The sequence below is a fragment of the Bombus pyrosoma genome, linkage group LG18 (genome assembly GCF_014825855.1).
Source record: "Bombus pyrosoma isolate SC7728 linkage group LG18, ASM1482585v1, whole genome shotgun sequence".
NCBI classification, from domain to species: Eukaryota; Metazoa; Arthropoda; class Insecta; order Hymenoptera; family Apidae; genus Bombus; species Bombus pyrosoma.
In genome coordinates, this window is record NC_057787.1 from 420,204 (window position 1) to 438,317 (window position 18,114).

Below are 18,114 nucleotides of genomic sequence, written 5' to 3' on the forward strand. Positions count from 1 at the left end.
CTTCGCGAATGTCGATCGGCTTTCCCTATAAGAGCTTAATCTCCTTTTATAGTTTTAGCTTGTCAATAAATTGCACGTCGTAGATTTGCTTCGAAATCGATTAAATATGGGGAGTCTGTCCTTTCGAATCGTTCGTATACCGTGATGTAGTCTTTTAGAGAAACAACGCCGGTGCACGTTCGAGATACTTATTAGGCGAGGTAATAAAAAATTGGAGTATAATTTGTTAACAAGAATATTTATGACACAGATTAGACATCGATATCGCGTTAGGATCTACCATATTTCCAAGTATATTACGATCAACACGGTGGAACGCGATTCTTTTGTCCAAGCACGTAACGAAGTTTAGAGAAGGACAAAGAATACAAAAGTAGATCCGTATAATTAGCGGGCAATTAGCACTGCTAATTGCCAGGCGAGGAAAGTTTGGCGTAAAATTAACATCGTTAAAGGTTAAAGAAACCGGCAACTGGAGTCCGGCGAAGGGTACGCACTCTCGTTCTCGCTCGATTTCATTGGAATTCTTATTGGAACCCCTTTAATTCGCTGTTAAATTGCAAAACTAATTCGAGATCACCGTGCTCTCGCGATTTCACGAATCGGTTGCCATTGTGCAAAGTCGAGACGCTTCGTTGTTTTCGTTTACTTACGTCGATTGCGGATTACGGTTACGGGTTGCTTCAAAGTTCGCGCGAAAGATGGACGGTAAAATATACGACCGGTTTTCCAAGACAACTTCGCCACTTTTACGGTGGAACCAGTCGTACTTCTTGCCGGATTTGCATGTCGTTGGAACGACTCACGAGTCTAATAAACGTAAATTTCCCAGCGCGGTAGCGCAACGTTTTCCTCGCTCTCGAATCTCGTCAATCGGCCGGATTAAATCGAGAGTCACGGAACATTTTGGCCGAAGAACGACATTTTACTTTGCAGCCAAGCGGAAACGGGCCTATTTCGCGGCGGAACCAATAAATTTCAGTACGTTGACTATCCAGGCCAGATCGAACCTTTTTCTGTTAAATTCCAGTCTCGGTTTTACACTTGTGAGTAAAAGTTATCCAAAGGAAATTAAGCGCCCGGTCAGTCGGGTAAAACGCGAAATTATTACGATTATTGGATGTTTACGGGATCATAATGCATGAATTATTTAGCAATTATCTCTAAATACGGGGATGAAAGTTTCGCGAGAATTGAATCGATAGGCGAGAGATTCCGAGATACCAACGCTCGACGAAGATTTCTCCCAAGATCGAGCAGTACGAGTCAACGACAGATTTCTCAACTTTCCTGCCCGTTCGATGAATTTAAATATAATCGTAGGCGAGCTCGTAACAGTCGTTAACATACCTGCATAAAAATCGTGCTCATTTTCGATGCGTTCGCACGATTTTAGTTTCGTTTCATTAATACCCGCGTTCAACGAAACAACGCGCTGTAACGATCATTGCGAAACTATTGAATAATCGTCGGTCAAATATCGCCGCTTGGCTCCACGTTTCCAACGTTACGACCGGTTTCTGGGTCAACGGGAAGGCAATCCGTTACTTTGCAATTGTTTATTCGATGGTTCGAAGGAACCCTTCGCGAGGGTAGCGAAACCCGTCGATCATCCTCGGGAGCTAACGCGTACGAAACTTGCGCACGGTTATCGAGGATCGAGTACGGAACTGGCGAGAACGCGAAGAAACTCCGTCACTTTCGAAATATCGCGCTCACAATTAAGGCAGCCGCGGCGGCGTGAACTTCCGGCGATTTTCGTAGGAGGCCGCGGAAAGAGAGAGGATTTCTCGATCGCGAATCGGGAATGAGCCACGATAGGACGTTGGCCGGCCATCTGGTCGTATCTCGCTGGCTAATGAATCGGTCGTAGAACGAAAATGAGCGAGGAACGAGAACCCGTAACAGAGGCTCATTAGAGAGTGTTCGTACTCCATGGCCAACGCGGCGTGACCGGCTTTCTCGTCTGCTTCGAGCATTCTTATTTCGTCGGAGGAAGGAAATGCCGCGGTGAACGCGGGCTTCGAACGCTCGCAAGCAAGGTCGGTCGTTTCTATCTGCTACGTGAGGCCACCGGAGTGAAAGAGAGGCTACTTCCGACAGATCGTTCGCCTGTCGCTTCGCCGCGGCCTTACGAAGGTCTCTGGCGCGAGCACGCGACACCTTCGACCTCTCCAACCTCTCTCGATCCCCTCTTAAATCCCTGCTCCATCGTCTCTTCGATCGATCCTTCGCAACACGTATATCTGTTACCGTTTTACCATGAGAAGCACACCTGGATGTTATTAAAGTCGGGATCGCTCCGCGCTGCGACCTGTTGTACCGTCCTACGATGTCATTATTTTGAGAACGGAAGAACGCGCGTTACGTAAGTGGCTTGAAAGCAATAAATATAGATATATGAAGCGGTGAAATTACTCGATTAGGAGAATTGGAGAAATTAACTGGTATTTTTTAGGGGAGATGAGAAGCGGCTAGCTGGATCACCGAACCGGGACTTTGTCCAATTAAGTTATCCAGGTCGTGGACAAATTCTTTCGCCCTAAGCTTGATATTTATAATGGTCGACTGTAACTCTGCATCGTGTATACGTTCTACGCTCTATACTCTATAGAGTATAATTGACACCGTAACGGGATTGTGTACATTAAATGAAAGAAAAATTCTTTTCATCCATCTTGATACTGTACTGCATCTTTTATGTAACGTTATACATATTATGTATGTTTAAGAGGAGAAACAGTTGTCAAAGAGGTAAAAGTACGGTCACGCGTGATCCCGTTGTCATATCGTGCTCACGGTATTTGCTCCAACGCCAGAACGAACGACTCGCTTTGCTTTGATCCCGGCGTCGCTGTCGAACACTTTGATACGCGGACTCGAAGTTTGCTTAATTGGCGCGCGAGTCATGCGACAATTATATCACGGGGCGTATTAATACCGTAAGGCGCGTCGTTAAGATCGATTAGCGTAACGTTGCACGCGTTAATTACAACGAGCCAAACGCGTTTTAAATTCGTGGCAAACGATACTTCGAGAGACAGTTTTACGCGCTACGCTAAATCAATTTCGCGTGGTCGACGCTTTTCTTTCCCTTTGCTCGCGCAATTCAAACCGATTCAACGTTACTGAGAATTGATTAACGCTTCGAGGCGATAAGGATCGCGGGATAAGATCGATCGGACGCCCGCGTATTTCTTTCGATGGAATTCAATGGATTTCGTAAACTGCGAATCGCATTGTTACTTAAAAAGTATTATTTGAAAAGTCGAGAGGTTATCGTTTTGATGTAAACAGCACGTCGATCGAGGAACTTTGCTGGAGGAAGGCTGCTAAATTTTAATTCCGGTTTTTTAATATTAATTTATATCTCGATTGACGATTATACCGACTTTTAGAGAATTTTTCTCTTGCCATATTTAGAAAATAAATAAAATAAAAATCAACCGTTTGACTAAAAATATTTTACGAAGGCACGATGTTCCTCGTATAAATCGAAAACGCTTGAATCTTTTGGAATTTGGAATTCTTGCATCTGAGATGGTGCTTAACTGTATCCAAATAGAAATAGTTATCAAAGACGGAGCAAAGAGAACAGCGTTCGACGAGGTGCGTTGCAAATTTACGTCGAAGGTGCTATTACGTTCAATGTACCGACGAGTAGAGTCGTTTGCGGCTCATCAGTCGATGTCAAAGCGCGTGCATAAACTGCAGCTGTAAGAACTTTCTCCGAGGCATCAAGCCCTCACGTTTCACGTATGTATATTTTAGTTAAATTGCGTTTCGAGACAGCGTGGAATGCGTGATTTCCACGGACTTTGTAATTCAGTGCGATAAGCGATGAAACCTTTCTCGATGGAATTCTAAAGTTCTATCTTTTCGTATAGTCCGATTAAAAACTTGAACGACGCTGCGAACAGTCTCGAACGAAAATAAAGAGGATAGAAAAATCGGGAAAAGGAAAAATAAAAAAGACACAGGAAATCGAACGTATATACGAAAGGAGGATCGAACCGAAGGAGATTCGCGGTGAAACGACCTTATTTCGATACCTGCTGGGTTTCCGCGAAGCATGTCCGCAATAACGCAGTCTGTCATCACGCGTGTCATTACCGGTTATTTACTGCATTTCCATCGACTGTCCTGAAACTATATCCGCAAGCATAAACGTAGGAATTACCACGACGATAATAACCGCATTCCATCGAAACCGATGCGCCTGCAAGGACGTCGTGATTTTTACGGCGATAATAAATTCGATATGGAAAAAGAATCTCCTGCTCCTTAGGTTCCCTTGTTCTAGTTTCCTTTGCTTCATCGAACGTCAGTCGTCCGCAACGAGGTTTCACGTGAAAAAACCTTCACGATAGTCTTCGCATTTTTTCCGTTCTCGATCTAGATGGACGGAAGGAAAGATCGACTTTTAAATACGTGTTCCGAATTATCCAGTGGTCTTAGATCAACGAGCTCGATAAAACTTCTCGGAAATGAGGAAAATGTTCGCGTCGGACTATACTCGGAGAAAATTCCAGCAAAGGTGGGCTGTATAATTAGCGGGTTACGTAAAATTCAAATAGGTTTTGCAAGGAGAGCGAATGGCGCTGGCGCGTCCCGGCCAATTTCATTTTATTCGCGTCGACGGAATTAGAAATAAGGAAAGTGTCGAGGCTAGACGCGAAAACCGCGGTGTCCGACTCAGCCGGCCACGTATAGACGCGTAAATTTGCACAATTGTAACACGCGTTACGAGAACACGCAAGACCTCGTCTTATTCGAGATACGCGCACTCGAATTATGAAAGTAAATGGTGAAATTGATTTGATGGGGGCAAGGAGTTTCTCTAAGCAGGGATCGTCCAGTTCTAGGATCTACGGTTTCAACGCGACACCGACATTTCTACGAGGATGATTTTTCATGGTCGAACGTCGTACAACGCGGCTCTGCGTGTACAGTATACAGTACAGTTGATAAAAACGACGAAATGAAATACACCTTATGAAGCATTCATGCGGTCTAGTCTTTGTGATAATGGAAGCAGATAAAGACGATTTCATTTCAAGGTTTTCATAAGGCGACTAACCGTTATTCGAAATAACAAAGCGCAGTCGTTTGGTTTAGAAAACCGGCGATGAAAGACGGAACGCGAATAACGTTTCTCGCATGTTTTATTCATGATCCAACGATTTAGTGGTTTACAAACAAGTTTACTTCGATATTAACACGGCTGTTGTAGCTCGATATTCGCTTCGAAATTTCCGGTGTTCGTAACAGCTTTTAATTACACGCGAGATTTTGCTAACTCATTAACGCAAACGATAACAAGGCCGATATATCTTAAATGAAAAACCGCCAACTATAAAACGGATTTTGCAATCGCCCATCGTTTGTCGACTGTTTTCGAAGAATCTTACGACATGTTTGTTAGCCTCGTTTATCTTCGGATGGGCGACAATCTGACGACAATCGAGCTCGAAGCTCGTTATATAAAAATTGTCGCGAGAATTCCTGAGCATTCCTGAGCATTCCTGAGCACTTTCGAGTGTTCTTAAGTCCACATGTTGAATTACTAAGCGTATTTCACTTCCATGATCGAGGTTATCTTACCAATCATACAGAGATGGTCAGCGATTTCGAAGCAGTGTGGTTTAGTTCAAAATTTCAGATTCATCAGCCAAGAAGAGCGGCGAGACAAGGATCGAAGTTGAACGGGACGCAAAAATAGATCTGGAGCATCTTTTCGTTACTCTCTCTCTCTCTCTCTCTCTCTCTCTCTCTCTCTCTCTCTCTCTCCCTGTTTCAGCTCCTCCGCTTTCGCGGCTGTTTTCCTTTTTCTTTGGCCATGGTAGCCTCAGTTTCGTCGTTCAATTTCTGAGAGTCACCACGGAATCACGATCGAGAAAGCTGGGAGAGAAATCTCCGATTAAACATTTGTCGAACGCCACTGCGTTCCACCTGTCCTTTTAATTATAACTTGTTCGTGTTGACCTTTTCCAGAGAATAAACAGAAAAGAAAGAAGAGCAGGAAGACCGAGAATACGCGTGCACGTGGAATGTGAGGGACGAGAGCCGAGATCAAATTTTCCAGGCAAATATATCACAAAAGTGGAATTTCGCGTTTTATACTTTGTCGAATTACCTGAATCAGATGGCATACAAAGTGCGAACGATTCGACGCAACGGCGTTCCGCATTTGAAAGAAAATATCTTTCAACGTCTATCCGAGAACATTTCGAGTCATTAGTTCTCCAACGCGATTCAACCAACATAATACACGTTCGTGGACAGTTTGATTATTCTAGACGCTTTTGCAATTGCGAAACAATTACTTAACGTTTGACATTACTCCAAATATTATGCTTACGTAATCACGTTCAGATTCAGCTGTTCGAAAAGCCCTTTGTTATACAATGTATATTATCACGTACACGACCTTCGCGAGACCCTGAACCATGTTTAAAGTGTACTTTACGCCACCCTAACTGATGTTTCGCACCCTTACCTTCTCAAGTTTCTGTCAATTCGCCTGCCCAGACGTTCGAACGTGCTTACTTACGAATTCTAACGCCTGTCAGCTTTTTACAACGTCGTTATATTTCATGCGTTATAGTTCTTTGATGCGTAGCTCTTGCGAATAAATGCAAATGAGCGAACAGACGAAGAAAAAAAGAAAGACATTGAAATATTAAAGATACACTGGTGACTGTAAAGGATGTCCGTCGTAGAAATGAGGTGCAATATCGTTACGATGTTATTCGTGAAAAAATGTGACACGATAAAATTTCACAGCAATAGTGCGCAGAGACTATGATGAAACCTCCGCGAAACAGCAAGGTTTTGAACTAAAAAAGCATCATTGCCGGTTTCCTGACAATCTAAACGCTTAAAGCACGAAAACTCCAATGCTTGGCCGATTTTACGACCTTGCTATATCCAGGAAGCTACTACATAACACGTTGGAACGGTCCGTTGGGACGAAACTGGTTGTCCAGATGCTTAAAAAGCATACAATAATCGGTCGATTTGATGGCTCATTGAAACCAGTTGTTGCATCGTTCTCTGTCGACAACGATTACGGCGATAGGTGAGATTCCTGTCTCGAAATACAAATCGAGTTCCGTCAGAGGAATGCAACGTTGTACACGCGGTTGATCTCTCTAACGACGCGCAGGCCAGACAGTGGTTGAAGAAGAGGCTGATGTGCCTGCTGTGCGTGCATAGTCGGTGGTATAGAGCCGAGTTGAACGACGAATTCTTCGGTCGGGCTCGAGCGGAGGAAGTGGTTTGCCAAAATGTTGGCTCTGGTCGTGAGATCGCGTGCGGTTGCCAAGAGCTCGTGACCTCCGAAATCGAATCGCGCTCCTCTGTTCGTGAATCGGGGCTCGCGCGCTCAGGTCCTTCCAATTTTTTTCAATTTCTTCGGACGGCTTTCGTGACTTTCACCGAGCTGAAACTTTCGCGCAAATTGACTCGCATCGAATCTCGCGTAACGATTCCGAGCTGTCAAGGACACGACCTCCAGCACGCCAGCGCCGACGTTAATTCTCGGAGAAAAGTACGACAACTTGATAAATTTTCAACTACACGTCGACACGCGTTTGGGTAAGCTATCGATGGCCAGGTTCGTAGCTATCGAGCCACGTGATTATTCAAATTCTGCTAAATAACTTCGTTAATGGAAAGTAGCGTCGATAACGACAAGATGTTGGGCCACGCTGTTGGACCGTTGGAGCGCGAAAGTTCGCAAGTCTTTGACCTACGGTACAAATCGCAAGGACCCTCCAGAACGCTCCGGCGTTCTCCGGAACGCGGTGGATTTATTTTTAAACAGAATGCTCGCGATACGTGGTGGCTCGGGGGAATCATCGTCGTCACACCACGGGCCGTGCTCGATTTCCTGTTGACCTATTTATATCGTACCTAGCCGATGAGAAACGACGCTCTCGTCAAGATTCTCGGCTCGGTTCGATAGCTTCCGATGACACTGACGCGGTCATCCTCGAGTCGTCCGCGGATGCCCGGCAAATTGCAGGTTTTGCCTGCAACGGAACTGGACCGACTTTCTATCGTCGCCAGCGCATTCGGCTACGTGCAAAATTATGCGCGCACTCGAAAACGCTTCCAGGATACGTAGTCGCTACGTACGTACGCGCGTGTATCTTAGCCGCGTGGAAAAGGGGACTGAGAGAGAGAAACGACGCTACACGCTGCTAGATACGCGGGGATAAGAAAAGCACCGGTTAACAGTGCCGTGGAGAAGATAGGAGAATAAAGAAGGCGCAATAGAGGAAGCGGTTGCAGACCAGGGGGAAATTGTGACTTATAGCATCCTTCCAGAACATCGTATCTACGTACGTACCAGCAGAAACCTACTTCTGCGCATTATGGTACATTACGCGGTTCGACTCGTGCGATGTGAAATTCACCTATGATTTAGCGCGAATTTTCCACGTTGACCGTTACGTAACGTTGTTGGACATAAAGAAGAATAATTTCTAGAAATATCGAACAAAAACGGGGAAAAAAGTTGCGCGTCATTTCTTAAGTGCCGTTAGGCTGTTTAAACGATGTAACGTTCCGCTGCGCGTAAAAAGTTCCATAACAGGAATAAATAATCTGTCACGAAAGCAACGAGAAGTTATGCCTAGCACCTGGCTCGGTAGAATGAATACGAAAGGCTTGTGTTCGATGCTCCAGGTGCGTAAAAAGTCGACGAGCTGCAGCCAGCCCTAACCAACATAGATACGAGCAGATGATTTTTCATGAATCACGTCTAACGAAGCTTCGGAAGAAGGAAGAGCGTGATTTACGCGAATGTGGCCATGATTCCACGTTTCGTTATGTCACGACGTTTTGTTCCCGATCTAAGGCGCAAATTCCTCCTTGGATCTTTTACCTCGTGGCAAATGTTTTTGGCTGAATAGTCACTTTGATTTGATACGGTATTTCGTATTGCCAACTACTTACACACTGTGTACGTAAAGATGTACGACGTATGCCTGACTCGCAAACAGCTATCGCCTTTTTCTTTCAGATTCAAATTTCGTTTCAAATTAAATTTAATCGCCTAACCGCTTGATGAGAGAATAACGTGCGCGAAAAAATATACCGTGTCACTTACTTAAATTGCCTTTAGCATTGATTATTGGACGTACCATATACGGGAAGCTTTCTATATGGTTAATTGCCATTTTCTCCGAGTGGGTACCGTTATTCCAATGACAATTTATCCTACCGTTTACGATGACGTTATTAATTCCACCTTCCGACGAATACGCGAATACTTTCCATGAAAATTTGTGGAAAAAAGCTCAAGTAGGTGAGCAATTACTTGCCAACTGCATGAATTCATTTGATCGTTTCGAGCGAATGCTAATTAATTTGCAAAGGTGCAGTCACTGGACCAAAAATCGTGCAATTGTTTACAAATGAAATCGAGGAATTGTATGCGTGAAGATGTTCGAGGGAAAAACGTTTGACTGCTCGTTAAAAAACGAGTAACCGCATGGTTACGGATGGAATTAATTTAGAGAGAACGCCTTGGAATTATTGCACGCATTCGTATCTAATCTTCGCTGATGTTAGTCTACTAACAATTGCCAAGATAACGCCGCTGCTCTGTATTGCGAAGCGAGCGACTAAAGTGCGTGATAATACATAATGTATTTAAAAGGTAAGGAAAAAGAAAATGAAATGTAGGAAAAAAGTGGCAAAACAGTGTTATATCGAAGAGAAAACTTTCCTAATTACTATGCCTAATTATTATTCGTATTCTAATTGTACATTCCACGGCGAGAAACGAGCCGAGAATATCGTTCCGAGAAAAATATTCGCGATAATGGCTCTATTATGAAACACGTACGCGCATCAAAAACACGACGTCGAACGACTCATCACGATCCTGTTACTTTTCTCCATTTGCTAAAGTTGACTTTTGTCGAGTTGTTTGTTGTAAACTGTAATTTATAGTTTAGACGCAATCTGTGATACTAGTTTGTTATGCTTGTGAATAATCCAATGTCGTTATATTGATAAAGCGATACGTGAAACATGGTCCTACCTTGAACACTTCGGAAAAGAATCCGGCACCGATCTTCTCCATATAAAAGTCATCCAATCGGTTCAACGAGGCAACCGCATGCCTCAACGCCTGACAGGAAGCACCTGTCCTCCTTTTCGAGCCGGTATCCTGATACGTATCACTAGGACACACATTCAGGTTGCAGATATTGCTTTCCATTTCGGTGGGTCGCCATGGATCACGGCACTTTTCTCGTTCCCTGTAACTACGGGGCGAAGACTGCAGCTCCGTTGGAAGATCTTGCGGCAAACAGGAAATGCAACTTTGCAACGCGTCGCCGTTGGACTTCATCCAGTCCTTCGACGGTGTGGACGTGGTAAAGTCCCCTCTGCAATTTCGTTGCTCGTAAGTGCCCGACGACGAAGTTGCCGAAACCACCAACTCCATCATATCATTGTTGGCAGCGTACGATTTCGCAGACGACTTCTGGCAAGATTCATCGGTCGACTGAATCACAGAAATCGCCGTGAAGTCCATCGGTGAGTCACCTAGCTCGCTGTTAGACTCCGAGACGGGTCGACCCTTCCCGTTCGACACCGTATGTTGTCCTGCATCCGAAGGCTTCGCGGTAGATTGTTTGCTTGCCGCCGATGGTGCAGCCTGCGTGACACTCCTCTGCGTCTCTCTGGAAATAGACTTTCCTCCGGGTAAATGTTGCTCTTTACCAGCGAGAAAATCGCGGTTCGAACCGACGTGCTTTTTTGCCAACTTCGACGAGTCTCTCGAGCCGGAGTCGACGTTCAAACTGCTCAGACTAGCGGAACCAAACACCCTCTGCGATTTCGTGGCACTGGCCGACGCGCAACTCGAAGATTTCCCGTAGCTCGTGCAATTAGAGTTGGACGTGCACTTGTGAGCGGCCAAGTTCGACGCGACGCTCGTCGCCTTCGCCACCGTGTGACTTCTTCCGTGGCCAGAAATCTCCTTGGCCGAGTATTTGGAGCAGGAGTTCTTCGCGACCGAGCAGCCAGTCGACTCGGTCCTGCTAGGTCTGTTCACCTCGGCGAACGAGATCGACGTTTGGGAAAAATTAGTCGTGGAGCTAGGAGTTTGCGAGCTACCATATTGATCGACGCCTCCCGTATTATTCGAGTCTTTCGAGATTCTCCATACGTTAGATTTATCATCAATGGAAACTGGCTCCACCGTCAACGAGCCGCTGGACTCCTTCGTTGACCTTCGAAGCTTTTTATCGTCCAGACACTCGGAGGACGTACACGTTTCCTTACATCTTCTTACTTTCGATTTGTCCTCGATTAAGGTAGCTACATCGGGTACCGCGCTAACGTTGCAACTCTCCTTAGATCTCCACGATTTCGTCTTGTCGTCCGTGAGAGTCGGATACTCGTTCAGGGAGCACGATCCTTCCTTCGCTCTCTTCGGTTTCGAGTTGTCATCGGTGATACAAGGTGGATCGAAGATGACGGAGGAGTTACCGTTTTCCTTCGATCTCCAGAGCTTCTGCTTGTCCTCTATTCCCGTAGAGGGTGCCTCGGAGACTACGGGCATACAGTGGTCTTTCGGCCTCCAAGGTTTCGACTTTTCCTCGGTGAGCGTGGCTGGCGTCTCGTCGACCGAGAAACACGGCAAACACGCGGTTCCACTGGGTCTGGCGCACGGCTTGACCAACGTTCCATCGTTCGAAGGCGGTCCGGGTGTGTTCGACGGTGGCACCTTGCCGAACATTTTCGCCGTTATTGTGAAAAGATTGAGCAGCTTGAATCGGGACGGAAGGTCGTCGCCTTTGCGCGCTGCATTACACAGATTATCAGTCTTGTCGGTGGACGTGACAACGTCTCTTGATTCGCCGTTCAAACGAACGAGGTCGTCGATTCTCGATCGGGAAGACTCTCGAGGCGACAACGAGCTACGTCCTTGAAGCGGTAGCCCGACATGTCAGGATCAGATTTAAACTTCGGTATGCTACGCTCGTCTCTCTCTTTTGGCAGTGGGATCACGCGCATCGAGGAATCACAGTGGACTAGGACATGATCCTAGCAGGGGACGCAGTGCGGCAACCAGTCAACGTCGATGAACTCGAGAACCACATGGAATATCCGCAGCGGCGAAACTTGGCACATCTCTCTCCTCTTCGAGCGTCCTCGAAACGTGGGGAGGAGATTTTGGCTATTCTGGAAGAAATCTGCATCCCAAAAGACTAGTCAATACGCTAACCTCTTTTCGTTTCTGCAATTGAAACAATTTTATTCGATAATTTATTTCCCGTTGTAAGTTCAGTTAATAGTGAACGATATCGATGCAGCTTTCAATCGCAACAAAATGTCAGTGAAACGATTATGTACTTACCGATCGTACACGCTCGAACTGTTTCAATTGCAAAAACCTTATTATAATAAATATATATTGAAAGGCGTAATAATGAAGAGCGGTTAATCAGATTCATCCCTCTGCAATGATTCACCGCACTGACCTAGCTCAAACTCGCTGGAAACCTATATACACATAGATATAATGTATATAATATATATATATATATATGTATATATACACTCGCTTCCGTATACGACCGATATAGAGGCGATGTTTTCAAGAATATGTCGTGTATGGAAATTACGCTTGCTATTAGTAAGTAACTTTTATCGCAATTCTACCTCAACGATAAACGAGAATGTCTTATTGAAGGAATAAATAATGTGCGAAATAGTAGAAATATTTGGCGGTACTCGTACAACGTGGCTCGCAGTGGATGCGCCAAGTTCTCGTGCCCGGGAATGCGAACAGATTTGTTAAATAATGCGGATACCTGTGTGCAGGTTGGCTGAGCATACGCGGTGATACATTACATGGTGCACACGGCGATTTGATTTACAAAGCAGCGCTACTTCTTCTTCCACCAGTTGCGGCAGATGACCGTTTTCACACGCGAGAAATGCAATTTATGATAAAAAGTACACGGTGCAATTACCAGAGGCCAGCTATATTTAATTGGTATATAACACGGCGCTGCGGCCTGATGCGTTTTTACAGGACAAAAGGTGCTTTCTGACGAACGTCCAGTGTCTTGTTCTAGTTCTAGAAACGCAATATTATCGCTTAAATATCGGTCGGTGAAAACTTTTGTTCGATAAAGCGACTCGTAAAAGCGATTATTTTCGCAGGCAAAAGTTAACTTTTCACGTTATCGATATAGCGTATACATGGCAATAAAATATACGTATAATTGGATCGCGTAAACGTCCCCGATACTTGATTACGGAATATCACGAAGCTTCTTCTCGAGGATACATAGAGTCCGTACTATAATTCAACGACCCTTGCGTTAGATCGAAAGAAAAAATACAAAGACACTGTAGAAAGCTCGATGCACCGTGTTCCGAATGCATGGAGAGACAGTAATCGGAGCAACATACCTGCGGGAGTGAAAACGATGCGTCCGCTGTTTCTCTTGCTTTAAGTCTTACGAAGATGTTAATTTTTTCGAGTCAGAAATTATGGGGCAAGTCCTTGAAAAAGACACAACAACGCGAGCGATAACTGAGAAAAGCGCGGTCAGTGTTACTGTCAGTGACGAACACGCTCGGGATACACGTTCGATCTCGAAAGCGGCGTGAAATTCGCTGGGCCTGTTGGCAGCGTGGTGTTAGGTTGATTTTAGAAGACCTTGAACTACGTGAGAGAATTCGGGCTCGCGAAGAACAGGACGTCAAATACTATCGACAAATACAGACGAGACGGGAGGCATGACCGAACGGCATCTGCACGCTGTCACTTTTGTTTACTGTCCGAGGATGAACCTTCGCTCAATGGAACCTTGCGACTCCGAAATGACGCGACGCAAGCCCACGATACTCGATTGCATATCGTGCGATCACGATCTTCTTATTACTAGTGCGATATTTTCTCGATCTAGAATCGTGAACGGTCGGTGAGCCGAGTAAACAGTGGGACACCAGTGCACATCCGATTTGAATTTTCTCGACAGATCGTCTGTTCTGAGGTCACAACATATACATCACTGTACACACTATGCACCAGCGAACACCGCACCTCTCGTCACGTGGATTGCCGCGCACTGAATTTTCCTAAAACAACGATGCTATGCGATATTTCGTTTGCGAGACTACAAAAGAGACCGATTCACCGACAACGCCAGACAGCGGCCATTACAGAAATGAACTGCTCCGCCATACGCCGTCTATCGGCAATACCCGACGTCCCCGCTTATCCCCACCATCTTCCCTCCTAATGAATTGAATGTAAAGACGGGCACGTCTTTCGAATGTGCGCATTCTAAACGCGGAATTTTTTCTTGCTTCTTAGGAACACTTAAATTCGAACAAAACACGCGAACTTGTGAACAGAATATTAAGCAGGAAAGATTCATCGTAATACAGGCAAAGATCTTATGAAGATACCAATGTTTCCTTGTTCCCTTTCTTTAGCAAACAATATATGGTATGTGACTAACGTTAGACGAGCTTATAAGTTTAAAAAGAAAAGATCTTTTCTCTATATTTCATTACATCATCTAAAAAAAAAAAAAAAAAAAAGGAACGTGTTTTTTAATAAAGCACCGTATGAATAACTTTTGATTTGATTTCGTGTAGGAATAGTACTAATATTATGAAAGTAACGCTGCATGAATAAGAATAGAGAAATTGTATCACTTGTTCAATGAAAATCTACGAAACAACGATTTCACGGCACGAAATAATTTATGAGAATTTCCATTCCGACCTTACTACCACGATCTCATCTCTATAATACTAAACAACCAGTTTTTGCGAGGCGGAATGAAAGTGTGAGAATTCTCATATGCATACAAGTGTACCTTTCACTGTCTTTCAACAATTTTCAGTTTCTCATACAGCTACTTAAATTTCTACATACCATTCTATTACTCTCGGCGACGCAGCAATTTTGATTTAATTCATAATTTATGGAGTTTAAAACGATCGAATTTTGCCTTATTAATTTTCATTTTAAATCTCAAATTTACTTCTACGATGTGTACTTGTCCAACAATCCAATATAAACTCTTCTCACGAGCTACGAATTTCCCATAAACTTTTAATAAATTAAGAACATTAAAACATGATTTGTGATTTATGAAAGAATGATAATTCAAAAGGAAACACATACGCAATTTGTGATTTTCGAAAAACGAATTAAACAGAAACAATTATATTCATATGGCATGCACTGAATTCGATATGAGCTGCATATTCTTAATTCTTATGTTTCCCAGACTGATTCTTAACCTAACTTTAGCGTGTATAGTTACGTGCACGTGACATCTCCAAGTGTATTTTGTTCATTTAATAACGCATTTATTTTGTTATTGTATGTAACTATCAACAATTAGTATTATAAGCTACGAGAATGGCAAAATTCTGTTTGAGTGAGTTTAATAATAAGACTGTTTTGGTACAATTTACTTATTACATATGTAGGAGGTTATGTTTACCTTATTTGTTTTAAGAAATACAACACTTCTTCCGTAGTTGATTATCTTTTTACGTTTATTTAATATCATATTTATTGCAGAGAAACAAAGTAAGCGTATGCCAGCTCGAAAAAGGTATAAAATCGAGAAAAAAGTTCGGGAGCACAATCGAAAGTTACGAAAAGAAGCAAAAAAGCATCCTAAACGTAAATATTTGCAACTATTTACATTTTAACAGTAGTTGTAAAATATATTGATCGTTTCTTTTGATTTTGTAGGAAAACCAAAAGTAATTGAAGTCCCAAATCAATGCCCTTTTAAGGAAGATATTCTTAAAGAAGTAGAGCTTATGAAAAAGCAACATGAAGAAGAAAAACAAAAGCAACGTGAAGCTGCACGTCAAAAAAAGCGGGAAGATCTTGCCAAAACGGATCTTCAAGGATTAGTCTCAGCTGCAAAGAATAAACAAATGGAACATCAAGATATGGAAGTAGATGCTGTGCATGAAAAAATAAAAGATGCTTTAGTTAAAGAGGAAAATTCATTAAAAGCTTATTACAAAGAATTCAGGAAAGTTCTGAATGCAGCTGATGTTATTCTTGAAGTTGTTGATGCTAGGGATCCTTTGGGAACGAGATGTAAACAGGTATGCTGATATATGTTATGAGCATCAATATGGTATCAAGTAACTGGTTTACGTTATAGGTTGAAGAAGCTGTACTGTCTGCAAAAGAAAATAAAAGATTGGTTATTGTTCTAAATAAGGCAGATTTAGTACCCAGAGAAAATTTAGATCAATGGTTAAAGTATTTGCGCGGGAGTTTACCAGCTGTGGCATTTAAAGCTTCCACTCAAGACCAAGCTAAAAGATTGGGTAGAAGAAAATTGGGGAGAAAAACTGAAAGCATGATACAAAGCGGTACCTGCTTTGGTGCTGAGTTACTGTTGTCACTGCTTGCAAATTATTGCAGAAATGTTGAAAATATTAAAACTAGTATTACAGTTGGAATTGTCGGGCTTCCAAATGTTGGTAAATCTAGCGTTATTAATTCCCTAAAACGTAGTAGAGCGTGCAATGTGGGAAGTACTCCAGGAGTAACAAAAGCGATGCAAGTGATACAATTAGATTCCAAAATAAAATTGTTAGACTCTCCGGGGATAGTTTTTGCTAATTCCGGAGAAAACTCCGATGAATCTTCAGTGGCTTTAAAAAATGCAGTCAAAATTCAATCCTTAAAAGATCCGTACACACCAGCAACTGCTATTTTGAAAAGAGTTTCCAAGCCACAAATAATGGAAATGTATAACATACCTGAATTTTCAACGCCTGATGAATTCTTTGCTTTAAAAGCTACCAGGATGGGAAAATTTAGGAAAGGCGGTATACCTGATATGGTAGCGGCAGCGCGCAGTGTTTTGGACGACTGGAACTCTGGAAAAATAAGGTATTTATGAAATGTTACATTACATGGTCTATCGGACATATAACAATTTACGTTATTTCAATAGGTATTATACCGTTCCACCTGAAGAGCCGAATTGTCACCTGTCTGCAGAAATTGTAAGCCAAATGAGTAAAGAATTCGATATCGAACGTTTTGCTGCGGAAGAAAAGATGATGATCGATAATTTCGAAGAAGAAACTGCAAATAAACAAACTATTGATCCAGTATTAATTGCAAGTTCTGGTCCAGTCATATCTGCTATGGAGGTTGACTTACAAAAACAAGCGGTAAATCAGATTTCATACATTTATATATGTAGAAAGCTTTTTTTTTACTGTGATTTTCTTGCCGTTTAAGTTATTAAATAATAATAATAATAAGATAATAATTTTTGTAGCAAATTAAGATACAAAAAAAACTGAAGAAAAAAATGGAGAAATCGGAAAAGCAGGTAAATGAACCGAGGAAAAAGAAAACAGATCCGATTTTTGAAATCGAGGGCAATCAGAAATTGAATAAACTTAATAAACTACAATTTAAGAAAGAGAAGAAAGACCGAGTCAGGAGAGGTAAGAACGCGTTTGCTTCTTCAGACATTATCTTGTTTAAAATTAAAAATTAATCTATATCGTTATCTGAATTTTATAGAAAAAGCAGCTGTTAAATTGGCGGATCAATTGGGAGGATTCAGCATTTCAACATCCGATGATTATGACTTTAATACAGATTTTGTAGAAAAGTGAACGTAAACATGTTTATTATAAATTTGTATGTAAAATGTAAATAATAAGCGATGTGTAACAATAAAAAGTATTGTTTTTGTAGAAATATTTATCGACGAAAGATCAATTATTGACGAAACATTAAGACGGTAATCTCTTTACTTTCTTCTATTTATTATTTTCATTACTCTCACTTTTTAACTCTGCTGATTTCGTGTTGCATTTTTGTGATTTTGTGATAAATGTGCAAAAAAATTGCATTTTATATTTTATTCTCGATTACTTATATATTATCTGTCCTGATTTATCATAAAGTACATCCAATGTTTTACTTAAATTATTTATTTTAACTTATCACGTAGCAATATTTGATTACGCTATATAAAAGGCTATTGGAAAAAATTATCACTTGTATCATTTGCCTTGTCATAAGAGGATGCAATCGAGAAAGAGCAAAGTTGG

The 18,114-nt window shown here is 42.5% G+C and overlaps 2 protein-coding genes across 4 annotated transcripts in view; one reads left to right on the forward strand and one right to left on the reverse strand.

Moving 5' to 3' along the window:
• The window catches only part of LOC122577262, a 34,228-nt gene extending 19,086 nt beyond the window's left edge, over positions 1 to 15,142 (reverse strand). The window contains exons 1-3 of one of the 3 annotated variants that reach the window (XM_043748449.1): positions 13,450 to 15,142; positions 12,386 to 12,531; positions 10,058 to 12,265 (exon numbers count right to left, since the gene is read on the reverse strand). In XM_043748449.1, the coding sequence (XP_043604384.1) occupies positions 10,058 to 11,764 (1,707 nt within the window). In that variant the 5' untranslated portion in view covers positions 11,765 to 12,265; positions 12,386 to 12,531; positions 13,450 to 15,142. Of the gene's footprint in view, positions 1 to 10,057; positions 12,266 to 12,385; positions 12,532 to 13,449 lie in introns of those variants that run through there. The other 2 variants (XM_043748448.1, XM_043748450.1) reach the window with 2 other exon arrangements.
• A 140-nt stretch (positions 15,143 to 15,282) lies between these two features.
• Positions 15,283 to 17,760, forward strand: LOC122577265 (guanine nucleotide-binding protein-like 3 homolog). Its single transcript, XM_043748465.1, has 7 exons — positions 15,283 to 15,440; positions 15,587 to 15,691; positions 15,764 to 16,131; positions 16,191 to 16,930; positions 16,995 to 17,217; positions 17,328 to 17,499; positions 17,579 to 17,760. Exons 1-7 carry the CDS (start codon positions 15,422 to 15,424, stop codon positions 17,671 to 17,673), a joined length of 1,722 nt encoding a protein of 573 aa, XP_043604400.1. The 5' UTR covers positions 15,283 to 15,421; the 3' UTR covers positions 17,674 to 17,760.
• The last annotated feature ends 354 nt before the right edge of the window (positions 17,761 to 18,114 follow it).